This window comes from Leuciscus leuciscus (genome assembly GCF_965113295.1).
Source record: "Leuciscus leuciscus genome assembly, chromosome: 5".
NCBI classification, from domain to species: Eukaryota; Metazoa; Chordata; class Actinopteri; order Cypriniformes; family Leuciscidae; genus Leuciscus; species Leuciscus leuciscus.
This window is the reverse complement of record NC_138729.1, coordinates 24,653,826-24,672,673: the sequence shown is the minus strand read 5'-3', so window position 1 is coordinate 24,672,673 and position 18,848 is coordinate 24,653,826. Positions and strand designations below refer to the sequence as shown.

General features: G+C 41.6%; 1 protein-coding gene across 4 annotated transcripts in view; it reads right to left on the bottom strand.

Annotated features, from left to right (window-relative positions):
- The window catches only part of rtkna (rhotekin a), an 87,756-nt gene that overhangs the window by 38,565 nt on the left and 30,343 nt on the right, over positions 1 to 18,848 (bottom strand). The window contains exon 1 of one of the 4 annotated variants that reach the window (XM_082169345.1): positions 13,043 to 13,596. The exons of the other annotated variants lie outside the window; for them this stretch is intronic. Within the exon in view, the coding sequence (XP_082025471.1) occupies positions 13,043 to 13,066 (24 nt within the window). The 5' untranslated portion in view covers positions 13,067 to 13,596. Of the gene's footprint in view, positions 1 to 13,042; positions 13,597 to 18,848 lie in introns of those variants that run through there. 4 annotated transcript variants of the gene reach the window in all.

Sequence of the window (18,848 nt, the reverse complement as noted above, 5' to 3'; positions counted from 1 at the left end):
CGAAATGCGCCCGCCACATTTCAGCGACTAATGAACCGCGTAGTCTCTGGTTTACAGGGCTGTGCGGTTTATTTGGACGATGTGGTTGTGTATAGTGATGGGTGGTCTGAACATCTTGAGCGTATCCAGGCTCTTTTTACACGGCTAGTTGAAGCTCGTCTCACAGTGAATCTCGCTAAGTGCGAGTTTGCCCAGGCGACAGTTGTTTATTTGGGGAAGGTGGTGGGGCAGGGCCAGGTGAGGCCTGTGCACGCTAAGGTGGTGGCTATCGATAATTTCCCTGTTCCAGCTACCAAACCTGAGCTCAGACGTTTTTTAGGAATGGTGGGGTATTATCGTGGCTTCTGTGCTAACTTTTCCACTGTCGTTGCCCCATTGACCGACCTTTTGAAGGGCCGTGTTAAATTTGATTGGACCGAGATTTGTCAGGCCGCATTTGATAATGTGAAGTTGTTGTTAACATCTGCTCCTGTTTTAATGGCTCCCCGCATGGACCAGTCATTCCAGATGCAGGTCGACGCTAGCCACGTGGGTGCTGGGGCCGTACTCCTGCAGAGGGATGAGCAAGGCGTAGATCGGCCAGTTTGTTTCTTCTCAAAAAAGTTTAACCGTCACCAGTTAAATTACTCGACCATCGAGAAAGAAACACTAGCTTTAATCTGGGGATTACAACACTTTGATGTTTATTTAAGTGGGGGTGCTGTTCCGGTTACCATTTATTCTGATCACAACCCACTAACGTTCTTATATTCTCTAAAGAGCCCAAGTCAGCGCCTTATGCGCTGGGTGTTATTTTTACAACCGTATAGCCTACTGATCCGGCACATTCGGGGTGTGGATAACATCATGGCTGACGCCTTGTCCCGTGCCCCGTCTGAGCCGGAATGAGTCAGTGTCTTGTCCTGTCTGTTTCTCTCTCTGGTATCTCCTATCTCCTATCTCTTTCTCTGCCTCGTCTCCTTAAAATTTGGCTTTCCAGGTACCGGGACTTGCTGGAGCCTTGAGTTTGAGGGAGGGTAATTGGAACTACTGGGGAGTGGAGGGAGGGGGCGGCCCTGTTGGATTCAAGTAACCACCTTTGCATCTGCTTTGCAGGCTTGGGCGGAGTGTCCAAGCCATGACCCCTAGACAAAGTTGAGTATTTTTAACATTTGATGTTTATTCATAATTTGGATATGTATGTTAGTTATTTGAGATGTTTTGGTGCTGGGTGGAGGTGTGCGTGTAAACTTTTTCCAGAGTCTCTCTTTGAGAGGCCTCTGTCGTAAGGGGGGGGGTGTCACGGCTTTTTGCCTGGCTCCTCCTCCTGTCTGTGTGCTGCGTCTGTCTCCTACAGGTGAGCTGGACGCAGGTGTTTGGAGTTGTGCTAATCAGTTCCTGGTTTAGGCCTTTAAAGACGCTTCAGATGAGACCGAGGAGGGCTGCCGCTGTTCCATCTCTCCCGCACCGTTTAGGACTTTGTTTTGCTTATTCACTGCACCTCATTATACTGATTGCTTACACTATTATTTTTCAAAGCCAACTGCATTACTGACTGTATACAATTTATTCTGTTAAATTCTATTTATTTAATAAATCTAATATCCATTGCTATTCCGCGTGTGGTCTTTCCCTACTCTGTTGCTTGCTTTGAGCCAGGCTTGTAACAATAGCCATACACAGAGTTAACAGGAATTGAAAACTACTGCGTAATGCGGAAACAGCTATGTAACATTATAGTCATAACACAGAGTTAGCAGCAATGGTAACTCTGCATAATGCAGACTACTGCACAGCTGGTGGTAACAGTTCATGAGTACATTAATAAAACTCACCGAACCCACGACGCTATAGGCAGTGCATCAAACTTGAAACCCTGGCGAACGTGTTCTGAGAAGACAGCCAGCATACCTAAATCCCATAGGCATTTAGCCAACATTGAAAGCGTCGAATTCAGTGAGAAAGTCTCAGTATAAAACAGCACGTCCCTAGTACCATCCATCAAGCACACAAACAGCTGGTCAGACTGCTGCCTAGTGATCCACGTACATCCGCAAAGCCCTTACAGGGCCAACAGCACTCTGAGCATCGGCATCATGCGAGGCTGACGGCTCAGCAGATAAGGCGGGCAGGGATCAATCTGTGCTCTGAACGGTGTAAGCGACTTCGGAACGCAGCTTGGTATCGGACGGAGAGTGACGCTGCAGTCACCAGGTCCGAGACAATGCAACATCATTCGCTTAGAATGAGCGTAGGTCTCCAACGTGCTTCACTGGGGTGAGAGCAGGCGGATTAAGGCCATCTCAAGAGAGCTCCCAACACTTGATAGTGTAAGTGTCTTGCTCAACTATGGACCCAGCAGCGGACACACAAGAAGGTTTCACAGCTTGGGGATGATAGGCTAGTAAGGGGGTCACGAGGAACTGACACTCCCTTGTAGAACATAGCCAATGTTCTAAGCCGATGCACAGAAGTGCAAACCAACACATAACTGAATGTACATAAACACAGTGCTAGTGGCCGTAGCGACAACAACTGTGAATATACGCAGTTAGATAATATCCCCATAATAGCATAGCACCTCAGTAAGTACACAAACACAGTCGTAGCCGTAGCTACAACTGTGAGTAAACGAGTTAACACACAATAGCCAGTTGCACTGAAGGAAACGGGGCAACATAACAGCGTAGCCCATGTACGTAACAGCATCGGTCGCTGTAGCGCGTCCATGTATGTACATAAACGCAGCGTAAGTCGCCGTAGCGACAGAAACTGTGTAGAGACAGAACTGAGATGTACAGTTAGATCAGGATGGCTAGCTGCAACAAAGGAAATGGGGCAGCATTACAGCATAACACATCCGTGTACGTACCTACATCCAGAAACTGTGAACATGCACGGTTAGATTAGGATAGCTAGTTTTGCACTGAAGGAAACAGGGCAATAAATAGCAAAAACACATCCTTGTACGTACATAAGTGCAGTGTAGTCGCCGTAGTGACAGAGCTGTGAATATGCACAGTAGATAGGATAGCTGGTTGTTGCACTGAAGGATAGAGGGCAACATAACAGCATAACACATCAGTGTGCACATTTTAAACATCTGTGTGTATAATGCAGCGCAAGTCGCTGAAGCGACCGAAACTGCATGAATATGCTCAGTTCAAACACAATGGTCAGTTACGTTGAAGGGTAACATAACAGCATAACGCTTCAGTGTGTACACAGATGCAGCGCAAGTCGCCGTAGCGACGACTGAGACTATGCATAAGCATAGTTACATTTTGTGTACAAAAACCACAGCGTCAGAGACATCGGACATCGACTGTGACTACGTAGTTATCAGAATAGCCGGTTGCACTGAGGATACAGGGCAATATATAACGGCATAAATCATAGACACATATCAATGTACATAACACAGCGTCAGTGGCATCGCACAACAACTGTGAATACACAGTAATCAGAGTAGCCAGTTGCACTGAAGGATACAGGGCAATATATAGCGGCGTAATCGTAACACATATCAGTGCGTAGTGTGTGCACAGCGTCAGTTGCATCGCACGACAACTGTGAATACGCACTGCGTAGTAATCAGAATAGCCATTTGCACTGAATGACACAGGGCAATATATAATGGCATAAATCATTACACATAACAGAGTACGTAACACAGCGTCAGTTGCATCGCACAACAACTGTGAATACGTAGTAATCAGAATAGCCATTTGCACTGAAGGATACAGGGCAATATACAACGGCAAAATTCATACACATATCAGTGTGTACGTAAACACAGCGTCAGTTGCATCGCACGACAACTGTGAATACGTACTGCGTAGTAGTCAGAATATCCATTTGCACTGAGGGATACAGGGCAATATACAACGGCAAAATTCATACACATATCAGTGTGTAGTGTGTACGTAAACACAGCGTCAGTTGCATCGCACGACAACTGTGAATACGCACTGCGTAGTAATCAGAATAGCCATTTGCACTGAATGACACAGGGCAATATATAATGGCATAAATCATTACACATAACAGAGTACGTAACACAGCGTCAGTTGCATCGCACAACAACTGTGAATACGTAGTAATCAGAATAGCCATTTGCACTGAAGGATACAGGGCAATATACAACGGCAAAATTCATACACATATCAGTGTGTACGTAAACACAGCGTCAGTTGCATCGCACGACAACTGTGAATACGTACTGCGTAGTAGTCAGAATATCCATTTGCACTGAGGGATACAGGGCAATATACAACGGCAAAATTCATACACATATCAGTGTGTAGTGTGTACGTAAACACAGCGTCAGTTGCATCGCACGACAACTGTGAATACGCACTGCGTAGTAATCAGAATAGCCATTTGCACTGAATGACACAGGGCAATATATAATGGCATACATCATTACACATAACAGAGTGCGGAGTGTACGTAACACAGCGTCAGTTGCATCGCGCAACAACTGTGAATACGTAGTAATCAGAATAGCCATTTGCACTGAAGGAACAGGGCAATATACAACGGCAAAATTCATAACACATATCAGTGTGTAGTGTGTACGTAACACAGCGTAAGTTGCATCGCGCAGCAACTGTGAATACGTACTGCGTAGTAATCAGAATAGCCATTTGCACTGAAAATACAGGCCAATATAAGTGGCATAAATCATACACATAACAGTGTGTAGTGTGTACGTAACGCAGCGTCAGTTGCATCGCGCAACAACTGTGAATACGTAGTAATCAGAATAGCCAGTTGCACTGCAGGATACAGGGCAATATCGTGGCATAAGCATAACACACACAATCAGGTACATAAACACAGCGTCAGTGGCATCACACAACAACTGTGAATACGTGGTAATCAGAATAGCCATTTGCACTGAAGGAAACAGGGCAATATAACGGCACAAATCTTAGCACATATCAGTGTGCAGTGTGTACATAAACACAGCGTCAGTGGCGTAGCGACAACAACTGTGAATACGTAGTTAATCAGCATGGCCAGTTGCACTGAAGGATACAGGGCAATATAACGGCACAAATCATAGCACATATCAGTGTGCAGTGCGTACATAAATACAGCGTCAGTGGCGTAGCGACAACAACTGTGAATACGTAGTTAATCAGCATGGCCAGTTGCACTGAAGGATACAGGGCAGCCTGACAACATAAGCTGTAAGCACATCAATATGTAATGTTACGTAGGCCCAGCGTCAACAGCATAAGCGGTAACGACTGCGCAACCCCGTAGTCAAGACTGACTAGAAGGGGTAAACACTCACCGAATTGCGGTTGTGCACTTTTCCATTGTCAGAGTGGGGCGTCTAGAGACTCATAGCATCCGCACTTTGCGCCTTTTAGACACGGAGCCATGGCCTTTGCCTCATCCCTCTAGACGCGCGTCTTTGCGCATGACTATCCATAGGACGTCGTTAAAGACGGAGTCTTTCTTGAAGTAGCCTGGCTGAGATACCGGGCTAAGTATCCTCCACAGAGCCTATCGCGTCGAGTCCTTCTAGCGAGCACGCGAAAGGACCGGAGTGGCGACGGGCAGCGCTAACTCGTCTTTGGGCAGGAGAGGGCCCACCAGCGGCCTGCTGGCGGCAGTGGGCCTCATCCCCGCTGATGCCCGGGTTTATTCCCCTGAGGGCGCGCACTGTCCGGCACATAGCCTGTCGTCCGCAAGTGCGGCCTCGGTTGATTTTCCTTGTTAGGGTAGAGCGAGTCAATAGGACCCGCACATATCTGGCATGTAGCAGCCATCGGATGCGGGGAGGAAACATGGTGAGTAACCTCTATTGCAACTTCCACGATGACTTCAGATAAGACTTCTAGCGTGAAGAAAGAGATTCTGACGTAATTGTCGCGCCCATGCTATTTATACTGCCCGCGGTCCAGTCAGCATTTGCATGTTTCGCGTCAATTGGCCAGCTGTCTCCAGCTGGCGTTAGCCTATAAGATTTCAGTGAAAACGGAGAAGGAAGGGAGTTCCCATATACGTCAGTGACGTAATGTCGAAGTGACCGACTTGAAAGGGAACTGATATTATTTTAATCTCCAAGATGTTATTTAACAGTTGAGATAGTTATTTAATGCTTCGCTAACTAGCAGAAGACACTAGCAGGGTTTAAATCCCAGTTGTGCAGGCGGGGGCATGTTGTAACACTGCGTTACAATGTGCCCCTATTAGAAATATGCTATTATATTCTATACATTTATTAATTTTATTGAGAAAACGTGAGAAAAAGGTGAATAAAGACTGAGAGTCAATGTTCAGAAATTACTAATTATTTATTTGTTTTGAACTATGTTGTATAGCTGTGTTTTCATGTGTTCGTAGTCAAAACTCAAAAAATTAGTTTATATTTAATTATTAAAAATTGCCATTATTTTATATGAAAAAAGTTTTTTAATTGTATTTTATTTAGAAAATATTTTAGTTTGTTTTGTATATTTTTTTTATTAGATCAGATAACATTTTAAGCTGTCATATGTTATGTTACAATGTGCCCCACACATGTTACAATGTACCCCACCTATGGGGCATGTTGTCACATTTCACTTCCATTCTTTCGGGGTATATCAAGAAAAAAGTATATACTGTTTTAATAAAACAAAAACACATAATTGTACTAGACATGTGGGAAATTAATGTGGGAAAAAATAAATACTCTGAACCATAAGTAGATTTACACAAACTGAGAAAGTCAAAAAGCGTTACTTTGTGCCCCGCTCTCCCCTACGCTACTCCTACATCCTACGTCACACATCATCAAGTGTTACTCTTTTGGCGTAAATCGACTTGCGTAGGGCTTCTGCCGGAAGCTAGATATTTTAGTCGATAATGTTATAAATATGGATATTTTTATTACACAAACGCATCGCTTCACTTCAGAAGGTCTTTATTAACCCCCCGGAGCCATGTGGATTACTTTTATAATGGATGGGTGCACTTTTTTTGGCTTAAAATTTTGGGCCGTTATAAAGCTTGGATTAGCCAGGACATTTTTTTATATAACTCCAATTGCATTCGTCTGAAAGAAGAATCTCATGTGCACCTAGGATGGCTTGAAGGTGAGTAAATCATGGGGTAATTTTCATTTTTGGGTGAACTATCCCTTTAATAAGTGTGTCTGTGCTCTGGTGGTCACTTACAGGCAGCATGTAACCTGAAATACCAGCTCAGCACTTTAGCTATAAAGCAAAATACCCCATGAGGAACACGCTTTATATAAACACATAAAACAGGCTGCTTGTGTGGGATTTTGGTGTTTTGAGTGTGGACCCCCATATGCACTAAGCAACCACCTCCAGATAAAGCACACAGAGCCACTGACACACACAAACAGCAGTGCACATTAAGAACCTACACACACACAAACACACACGAAGCCCACACGCTGCCCTCTCTCCCACTAATGCTGCTTTCATACTTAAGTATGAAAACACAGCTTTGACACATGCATATTTAATAGCTCATATATAATTATACTTCACAAACACAATAAATCTCTGCCTTTTCTGAGAATGTGCCACCCTGACATATACACATACATAAAGAGCATTTATTATAGAACTAGTGTTAGGGTTAAGCCTGCAGGTAACATAAGCAAGTCTGGTTCATTTCTGTGAATCAGTTGAAACAGTCTTTGTCTATTATTGACGGTGGCCCAGTAGTGCACAACACAACGAAATTTAAAAAGCAAACATAAGTTCACAACACAACGAAATTAAGCCACACCACAACGGAAATAAGCCACAACGCAACAAAATAAAGCCACAGCACAACAAAATAAAGCCACAGCACAACAAAATAAAGCCACAACGCAACAAAATAAAGCCACAGCACAACAAAATAAAGCCACAGCACAACAAAATAAAGCCACAGCACAACAAAATAAAGCCGCAACACAGCGGAAATGCTCCCGACCACTAGAGGGCTTTTGGAGTGCGGTAAAGTTAGTTTTCCATGCCATTGTTCTATAGAGTCAGCAGTCTAAAAATATATCAACACCACGATTAGTTTTAACAGTATGGCTAACCATTGAATATTGACATTTATTCATTCAAAATCACCTACGTGCATTATAGCTGCATATTTATAGTCTAGAATGCTTTGACGCGCTACCACAGCGCATTCCTAATGCGTCTGCCAATTCCTCCAAGTGGTTAAAACGTATAATTTGTATTAATTAAATAGAATTTTAACATTCAAAAACAGACATGTTCAAAATCCAAAGCTTGATGGTATTGGTATTTTTTTATACCTCCCTTCACGTATTTACAGTAAACAATTATTTTTAGAAAAATCTGTCATCTAAGATTTTTTTTTTTTTTTTTTTTTATGTTTCAAAGGTTGTAGTTCCTAATAAACAGACTGACTTACTACAGGTGAAATTGTGCCAATACCTTCCTGTAATTCTGCAATTCACCAAATGGTTTTTATTTTTATCTATCAAATTATATTTTAATAAATTATACGTTTCAACCACTTGGTGGAATTGCCACAGACGTTCCCTTAGGGATCATGTGCTGTGGAAGCGGGTCAAAGCATTCTCGAGTATAAATACACAGCTATAAGGTGATTTTGAAGTAATATGTTATGTCGATATACAATGGCTACATACTGTTAAAACAAATCCTGGTATTGATATCTTAAGACTGCCGAGTGCCGACTCTATAGATATAGAACAATGGCAAGGAAAACTAACTGTATCGCGCTGCGAGAGCCCTCTAGTGGTCGGGAGCATTTCCGTTGTGTTGTACATTTTCCGTTGTGTTGTGGCTCATTTCTGCTGTGATGTGGATTCATTTCGTTGTGTTTTGAACATATGTTTGCTTTTTAAATTTCGTTGTGTTGTGCACTACTGGGCCACCATAATTATTAGATTAAAAAATGTTCGCAGGGTTGCTTAGGTTGCCCGGGCAACTGCCCATATGCCCTTCTCGACTCACGTTGCCCTTCCGAGAAAAAAAAAAGAAAAAAAGAAAAAAAAAATCGTACAATGGATGCAGAATTTCACGTAGGCCTAGATAAAAAAAAAAAAAAAAACTCATTCACTTCCATTCGGGCACCGAAAGTGAAAGTCAGTAGGGGAAGGGCAAACTCTGCACGCTGCACGCGACTGGCACCTGAACTGAGCCTGCATGAGCGGCCCTAGAAGGAGATTGTCGCGGTTGTCGGGTGAGACCACTCTAGGTGAGTCTCTAGGAAAAGGTGAGTTTGTGATGTACAGTATAACAAACGAACGATCATCATCATCAAGTTTTATGAAATGAATTAAAATCTTCATAAATCCAGGCTGAGTTTGCCACGTTTAGCCTAAATAATCAGACAGATACTGGTCAGAGCTAGCCTAGAAATCTAGACGCACCCTAGCGGCAGCAAAATTATTTTGCAGCCAGGGTGGGTCTAGCAACTCTCAATAGACCTTTTTGCTGCAAAAACCTAAATTGGGTCAGGCCAATCACGTCATGTATAGAGTAGGCGGGGGCGGGCTTAACATATGACGACAGAGTTGCGACGGTTCCTGCCACTTGAAAACATAGACAGTATATAAACTGGACACAGCGACCCCATAGGTTTCAACGGAGAAAAGTGAAGCAAATTAGAAGCACTCATTTCCTGATTGCCGAGCGAACTGCGCAGACTCAAACTGAGCTTGACGACGTGGATGTGACGTGAGCAGCCTGTCTGACAGTTGTAAGTCTTCTAGGAGCTGTGCCAAGAGAAATCTGAATAATTCCCTTCCGAAACTTGCAGAGACATAGAGCGTGAGTAGGATCTGTCCATGAGCTATAGGAGCAGGAGAAACTTTACGATTCTCTATGGGCTTCTCCCTTGACTTTATCGGACTTTATGCCTCCACGTCCCCCCGATTGACTGCGAGCTTCTCCTCCTGTCTCTACGGTAATTTCCAGAGAGTCGCGTGGTTATGACGCAATCGTTAGCCTGTTTTTACAAAAACTGCTTCTACGGGGCCATAACGTAAAATACAAGGTAATGGAGCATTTTATACATTGTCGTGTTTCTTTAGAAATAAATAATGGACAAATGGAGTCTTTAAACGCCTCAGATGTAAAGTTATTCGCTGTCAAAGTGACGCCAAAATGAATGGGAGTCAATGGGATGCTAACAGCAGGTGAAGGCTTGTTAGCCAATGGCGGCCGCCGGGGGTGGTACGGAAATCGAGAGCTCGATTACCCCCCTGCTTGAAAACAAAGAATGACGGCTGCTGCGGATGGAGAACAGCGGTCTTTCGAATCGGCTTTGGCCGCAACTCTGGAGGACTTGGAGTTAAGTTTTTCTTTGAGAAAAGAACAAAGAACAGTCATTCTTAAAAAAAAGGAAGATGTGTTCGTAGTTTTGTCGGCCAGATTTAAAAGTTGAATCTATCAACTTACTAACGTTAGCTCCGCTGTTGGGAAAACGCTCTGGTTGGTCGAAGCGCTGTCCTATTGTGTGCAGAGGGAATTTGAAAGACAGCCGTTTATCCCGCCCATCAGATTGACCGTGTCTATGGTGAGTTGCCAGACTAAACATCTTGATGTACGTCTGGCTTGCCAGGCTAGGTCAGAGCAACTGCCCCTCAAAATTCCTGTGCACGTCCCTGATTCTGCTTGTAAATGAAAAAGAAAGTATCCTGTTTGTTTAAAAATAAACAAATACAAAAATATTTTTTACATATCACCAATAGCAGATCTATGTGCTTTTTTCTATGGTTTGATGATTCACTCTTTTTGTTAAGCTTTTGGTGTGTATAGACCTTAAAACTGTTACAGCAACAAACTGATTGCACTGTGCACATGCAAACACATGAGAAAGCACTCGTGAAAACACACTTCCATATGGACAATGTGAGTGTGAGTGAAGCTGAGAATTCAGCAGTGCTCCAGTGTGATAAACAGGCCAGCATTTCAACCTCTCAGACTGGCAGCCACATAAAAGACAGTAAGAGCACTGCTTCACTCAGCCATACAAGCCAAGCCTCTAATGGTGAAAAAAATCCTCGTCCATCTCTTCATCTCTGTTCCTGTCCATCTCGTCATTCTCTGGCCCGTGAAGATAAACGGCAGTTCTGCTTGACAGTAAATGGCTCAAGCTATGCAGGGAAACTAACCTGAAATCTACAGTCGGAAGCTGTGATTTCTCAAGCTGCAATTCTCATATGTTGTAGCTGCATCTCTGTAGACAATCGGGAAGAAGGAACAGCATCTCTCCAGCAAATATTGATCCTCTAAATGCAGTCAGACTAGACAGTAATGATTCAACTGCAGCAGCAGCATAGCGGGCCTAAACTGAATCCTGTACATCACGACAGGCCGCCAAACATTCCCACATTGATCTTTATTGATTAAATTCCTGAGAGAAAACACCACACCGAGAGTCACGACCAAAAGGATTCAAAACAATCCAAGAAATCTTAAAAGTGAAAAGAGCAAGCTGTCTCTGCATCTAATCGTCTCTTCAAACCTGACCTTTTCTGCATCACACCGCCAGTGGTTTAACATGGTCCTGACACTTAAACCACACAACACATTGACTCAATGAAAAGAGAAAAAAGTGGACACAAAACAGAAAGAAGAAAGAATCTGAATGGTTTGATAAGGGAGTGCTAATTAAAAATGTAAGTTAGTGTGGCAGAGATCATGGGTCATTTTTAGACATGAGAGATAATATGGGAACTATTTAACAGGAGATGTAACACAATGTGACACAATAAGCAATCCCACCACAACTGAAGTGAGTGCTGGAAGTCTGACTCATTTCCGGGAATTGGTTCAGTGCATTTCAAAAAGCAATTCAGTGGTTCTTTTACATCATCACATGCTCCCTGACATCCAGCGTAACATATTACATGACCTAAAATCTTTCAAAAAAGTAATTTAGAGTCTAATATATTTGCATTTACATTAAACAATAATACAATTCTGCTATTTTGCTATTAAACTTCCTTTTCATCCCATCAGTCAAATCCTTATTAAGATCCAAATAAAAAATTCACACATCTGAAAGAGACTTGTCTTGGTGACTCGAGAACAGCTCAGACCGGTTCCAGAATTGATTTGTGAAAGAATTGTCAGATTGATCTTGTGAATCAGTTCAACTAACTCAATGAAAATAGGTCCAAAAGAGCGATTTGTTTACACAAACATCAATATTCGGCAGTGCTGTTCACGTAAAGAGACCTTATAAATGCCTGCACTTCAACTAGACTCGAGGTTAGAGGTTTAACAACTAATGCTCTTTCAGCCATGAGCTGTGTAAGAAGACTTAAAGTTTCTCAACCACAACCTATAGCATGATTACAACACTAGCTCTCTGTTTCCATTACAAACCCTCTAAGAAAAGAAAGCAAGAGAAAATTTAGCAATGGGCCCACAAAGCCCCATCCTGACTTTGATTTTTTCCTGAAAATAATCTCCTCCCATAGAGTTCTGTTACTGCAGTACAGTAGAAGCATTGTTTCAAGATGAATTCCTAACACTATCCATGCTGTGCAATCATTAATACAATTTAATAGGAATGTTATTCCAATATTTTATTGACATTATCCTTTTTGGCAATGCATGTTGCCGCCTCATCTTGTCATTTTGACAGACTTACAGCCCTTTTTTATGGCCGATATAAATATCTTAATTAAAAAATAATTGGATTAAAAGTTTATCAACTTTTTAAAAACAAGAATAGGCCTAGAGAAAATTTCTCTCCAGATTTTTTTTTTTTTTTAAATATAGTCCAATACAGGCTGAAAAGAGCAGGCCTCCTCTGCGTATCATCTCATGTAGGCTACTCAGCAGGTATTGAGTGCGCGCGGGCATTTGACCTTGCTGCTGCACGCGCACCTGCACGCAATAGCGCAGCGCTACCTGGGCATTATTATAATAACACACACAGATGCATTATCAAACTGGGGTATATTTTCGACATAGGACGAATTATAAAACAAACCCTTACAGTGCAAGCAAAATATTCCATCGTGATCATCAGAACGAGAAATCAAATCTGTAAGTGCACAGCGGGTAACGTAATCACTTACTCGCGGATTCTTCGTGTTATTCATGTTTGAAGAGTCGCTCGTAGAAGCTCGAACTCCGAAATCACCGCGCGGTCTTACGCAATCCAGCCCATTCGCTCCAACTCTGAAGTGATCAAGTGATCAAATGTCCATTTCTCCGCAATAAACGTGGCTCTGTCACAACGGTGGAGAGAATGCTTGCTAGGGACCGTCGGTGTTTGACACGGTCATCTGGTCGAGCTCATCTCTCAGCTGTCATCACAAGCCGCTCTCTCTCTCTCTCTCTCTCTAGTCCAGAGGGGGTCAACTCAACACGAGCCGCGGTGGAGTGAGAGCCAACCAGTGAGGCTGGAGAGGGGGCGTCGGTGGTGCTGCTGACTTCTGTGGGTTTACAGTCGCGGTCCGGTGTAGGTTTATCGAAAAAATATCAGGTTTTCCTAGATAGCATGCAAACAATGATACAAATGCATCCCGGTGCCCTCGTAGATAAAAAACAAAGCTGTCAGTATAAGCGCTGCAGGACCACAATCGTCTCTGTCTTTCTCCATCTTCCGTCCTCGTCCGCTTCAAATCCACGTTGAATTACATCACTCCTCTAACAATAGCAGTGAGTGCTCGGAATAACGCTCAGTGGAGCAAGTGCGGAATATGGTTCAGATCAGCACGTGGGTTAAAGCAATTAAATCTTTATAAAGCAGCGAAAGTCCAAAGAGACAAAGTTGCCAAAGAGCTTCATGATTAAAGATACATGTGCAGACTCATAATTTGATTAGACACATTGCATATTTACTCAGGGGTTTTCAAACTTTTTGATGCCACCCTAACTATAAACTTCCTATTTCTATTGAATTATTATTAAAAATGTATTTACCTGGAAAGACAAAACACTCCAAAGTGAGCAAGCTGAGTGACAATTATTTCTTACTGTGAATTAAACAAATAAAATGTATTAGCTGTTAGTGGATTAACAAATCATCTAATCTTATGCTTTCTGATTCCAAAAAGCTGAATCCAGTACTTTTTATGCTCTGGAATGCACCCCTGCACAATTTTTCTAGCCCCTGAAACCCAGTTTGAAGACCAGTCATTATAAGTACAGTATATATATATATATATATATATATATATATATATATATATATATATATATATATATATATATATATATATATGGCTAGTAATCTTTGATTACCATCTGATAACACCCCACCATCACTATAGTATACATTTGTAAGGGCTAATTAACGTTGAACAGTATATGCAGGACTTCATGGGACAGTGCATTAAAGTCACCATGAAATCAAAATGGACAATTTTATGGAATATTGCACTATTTATGATGATGTAGATTTATCCATGCACATCATCATCAATTTTTTTTTAAATTAATGGGCACTTTTTAATCAAAATAACTTCCCTCCCTCTTGCAGCGACATCTCTTCTCTGATGATGTGTTTACTGGCGTGAGGGCGGGATCAACCTGTCACTCACATCATGACATCACAGCAATAGCAAACCACAACCATCCAACCAATTCTTAATGGACAAAATCAAGTCCCGCCCTACAGTTTTCTTGTTCGAGAAGCCGTTTCGCTTGGATACAGTACGTCTCAATAGGGAAGAAAAGACTATCGCAACTTCCGTTTCATGCCGACTTTAAGACTTCAGGGGCATTATGGTTCAATAGTTTTACAAATGACTACAAAAACAAGGGGATGAATTTGAATGACAAAGAGACAAACAAAAAATCATAAATTTTCTGTCTATAAATGTCATTTATTGTAGCCTGGGAAAACCCAGACTACTTCCGGCGAATTTTAATTCTCTCTCCAGGATAGTCTGGAGAAGAGCCCATTCAAACTCATTTCTGTGCCGCCGAAATCGCGGCACCAATCAGAAACGTTTGGGGAGGGATTTACATGATGACGACAGCGCAGCGACGCTGAAGGAGATTTCATTACAAAGATGGATGCCGCCGTGGAACATCACTCATTCGAATGAGTTATCGCGTCTGTTTTGAGCGATTTAAACTTACCGTTTTCGTTAAAACCGGAGCAAAGAACAACACTCGAAGCATACGTCATCTCCTTCGTCGATCTGATTGGTTTTAAGACTATCCAATTGCGCCCAGAGGAATTTGAGCTACGTCAGGTGGTGACGCCCCTTTGGAAATGATTTGTCTACATAGCTTCGCCAGACCCTACACTCAGTTTCAACTGAGAAGGGTCTGGTTTTAACCAGGCTACATTTATTGCTCATTAGATGCGGAAAGCCTTCATTATCTGGTGGCTTTTTCAAAAGCAAACAACCCTGTAATAATAATGATAATAATAATGATCGCTGCCCCATGCTTGTGTAACATGGTAACCCAAGTCAATAGCATTTTCATCAATCCTGTTTTGTTGCACACAGTCTTATTTAGTTGAACCACATGCAGTCCTAGTGCCTGCTCGAGTTAGACTGAAGCCAGGCCTATGACAGACAGGCTCTTAGATTCATTAAGCCACTTCAGATGGCAGTTCTAGGGGGCACAGCAGGTCGTATTCAACCAGGTGGAAAATAGGTGAGGAGTGAGCCAGCAAAATGAAGATGAATGCCAAGAGGCCCTGTGTGCTGCTGGTGGGTCCCTTTGTAGGATACACTGTCTGTGTAATTGAATAACACAATCAAAAGCACACAGTAAGAGTGGAGTGATATAGCATTATATAACAAAATACATTGTTATATAACAACTTTTTTGGTTCATTTTGTGGTGATTTAAAAGAAACCAAGGCAAAAAGAAATGCCATTCTGAATAAACGTAAAAGATATGAGGTGATAGGCTGAATGGATTGAGTAAGCAGAAGAGCAAGTAGAAGCGAGAGAGGGAAACAGAGAAAGCAAAGGAAGTGAGGGACAGTAGGGAATTGTCTTCCAAAAATCGATGAACATGGTGAGAAACATGCAGAGATGAAAGAAAGCTTTATAGAGGGAAAAGGATTTTTGACCTGACACCATTTCACACACATCCTCAGGATGTTCTGTACTGTGTTTGCCCACAGGCTGTTACATATACATGAACACCCATGTGGAAACACAAATCCAGCATTTGAGGAATGGTTTCATAAGAATCATCGGGGCAGTAATAAGATCCGTTCAACAACAGCTGCACTAACTGCGACGGACAGTATTATTGGTCACAAGGAGCAAGAGAATGTGTCAGGGCCACAGACTACCCATCATGGAGTAAAATTAGCCTTGTGCTAATACAAGAAAGACAAAAAGAGAAGGATAGGGGGTGGGAAAGCGGCAGACAAAGTAAGACAGGAAGCCAAGTGTTGTGAGAGGAATGTGAGTGCATTATGCATTTGTGAGCATAAAGTAAACATCCAGACGTCACTGTAAAAGGGCAGAGGGTCAGGTCAGTGAGTGGCCTGCTGGAATATAGAAAACAACAACAGATTTTAAAGGCAACAATGATGAGATTTAGTGGCACACATTTATAATCTGATTAAATGTTTCAATCTGATGGTTCAAGTCACTTAAAGCTGTACACAATAAACAGATTTGAAATGATCTCACTTGCCTTTTAATTAAGTCTGAGTGAGTGCATTAAGTTGGGTGTTTAGCCTTTATAACCATCCCAAACTCTCCCTTATTGGCTTGTGATTTCCGATTTCTACCGTATTTATTTTCTCATTGGAAGGAATGTTTTTTTTCCCAAGCAAAATCTTGTTTCCTATCTGAGGCGTGTTGACCTTGTCTCTAAAGTTTGTTTCCTTCCTCACCATATACAGCATCTAAAACAGTGTCTCTTCTTCCATCTTGTTAAGTTCTTACTGGTCCTGATGTCACAGATGCATTGTACTGCATTGTAATGTCATACTGTATTGTTGTAATACCAATAAATTCTCAGAGAAATATGTAGCTAGCTTTTTCGCCCTCAGGAGGGGCTGTGCATTGAGGCAGGAAATGAGCAATGTGGTTTGGAAGTTGACCACATACCACAACAAGAGCAGCACAACATGAGATATTTAAAATCTTCCCAATTTCATAACAGAATGAAAGGAAACAAACCCCCAATGGCAATATATTCTCATAAACAGTGGCATATCCAAGTATACAAATCCCTATTTTATGTATATATATACAACCCATTGTCTATCCGTCCTTCGGATGAGACGTTAAACCGAGGTCCTGACTCTCTGTGGTCATTAAAAATCCCAGGATGTCCTTCGAAAAATAGTAGGGGTGTAACCCCGGCATCCTGGCCATCATGGCCTCCTAATCATCCCCATATACTGATTGGCTTCATCACTGTCTCCTCTCCACCAGTAAGCTGGTGTGTTGTGGGCGTTCTGGCGCAATATGGCTGCCGTCACATCGTCCAGGTGGATGCTGCACACTGGTGGTGGTTGAGGAGATTCCCCCTTCCATGTAAAGCGCTTTGAGTACCTAGAAAAGCACTATATAAATGTAACTAATTATTATTATAATTATTGTGTTTGATTCACATTTATGTTAGTTCAGTTAGTGTCTCTTTGCTGACATTTGTTCAATTTTACCCTTACTCACAAATTTCTTTTTTACAACAGTAAACACTTTACAATGAGAAGTTATGAATCACTGGGATCTCTGAAAATACACATTTGAGCAGCAGACACCTAGAGCTGAAAACACAAGCTGATAATGGTGGTGCTCAATCAGTGGATTTACTAAAAAGCTTTTGGAAGTATTGATTTTGGCATTATTGCAACAAGCCAAGCACTGTACTACAGATGATTGAAAGCCCAATATTGATTAAAATCATAAAGTCTACTATCATCCAGCAAGTTGCAACAACAAAGGAATTTCATAGCAAAAAAAAATAAATGCCATGCAAGAACTTTCACTACTGCATCCTGCAGTGTTGTGCACAATTCAGAACTGAATTAAGAAGGGCTTTTAAATTCAATTCCTGAATTTCAACTGAGGTAGGATGCAAACAGGATGCAGGATTAAAACTCAAATTTAAATGTATTGTAGAATTTAAAAAAAAAAAAGAACAAAAGATATATATATACACACACACACACATATGTATGTATATATATATATGTATGTATGTATGTATATGTATGTGTGTGTGTGTATATATATATATGTATGTATGTGTGTGTGTGTGTATATATATATATGTATGTATATGTATATGTGTGTATATATATATATATATATATATATATATAATTCCATTCATAACAGAATTTCAAATAAATGTAAAAACCTATCAATACAAAAGTTACACAATACAGTACAATACAGACAGACAGATAGACAGATAGATAGGTGCATGATAATTGGTTAGACAAACAAATGGTTAATCTATAGAGTAGGTGCCAGCTCATCCCTAAGACTAGTCATCCCCATTCCTTAGCCAATGGGAGACAGTGTACAGCTCCTGCATCATCTACACAGCAGCACAGTAAACTGGATTAACCAAAAGGATTCTTGACCACGTTAAGATTACATACACATGCATCTAGTCTTCATGAAGGCAGGCCCATTTTATCTGCTTATTGAAAGAGACACATTATGTACTGGGCAGCTGACCAGCTTCCAAAAAAGGTTAAGGTTGAGTATAGAAAGGATAAAAACCTATCCAGAACATTCTGATAAGTAAATAAGGGCACCTCTGCAGAGTCTTAAAGGGATAGTCCATCCAAAAAATAAAAAATCTGTCATCATTTACTAACACTAATGTCTTTAACCCATCTGTAAGACTTTCTTTCTTCTGTGAAACATGAAAGGAGATATGGACAAAAAATACAATGAAAGTAAATGGGTAAATTATTTGGTTCACAGCATT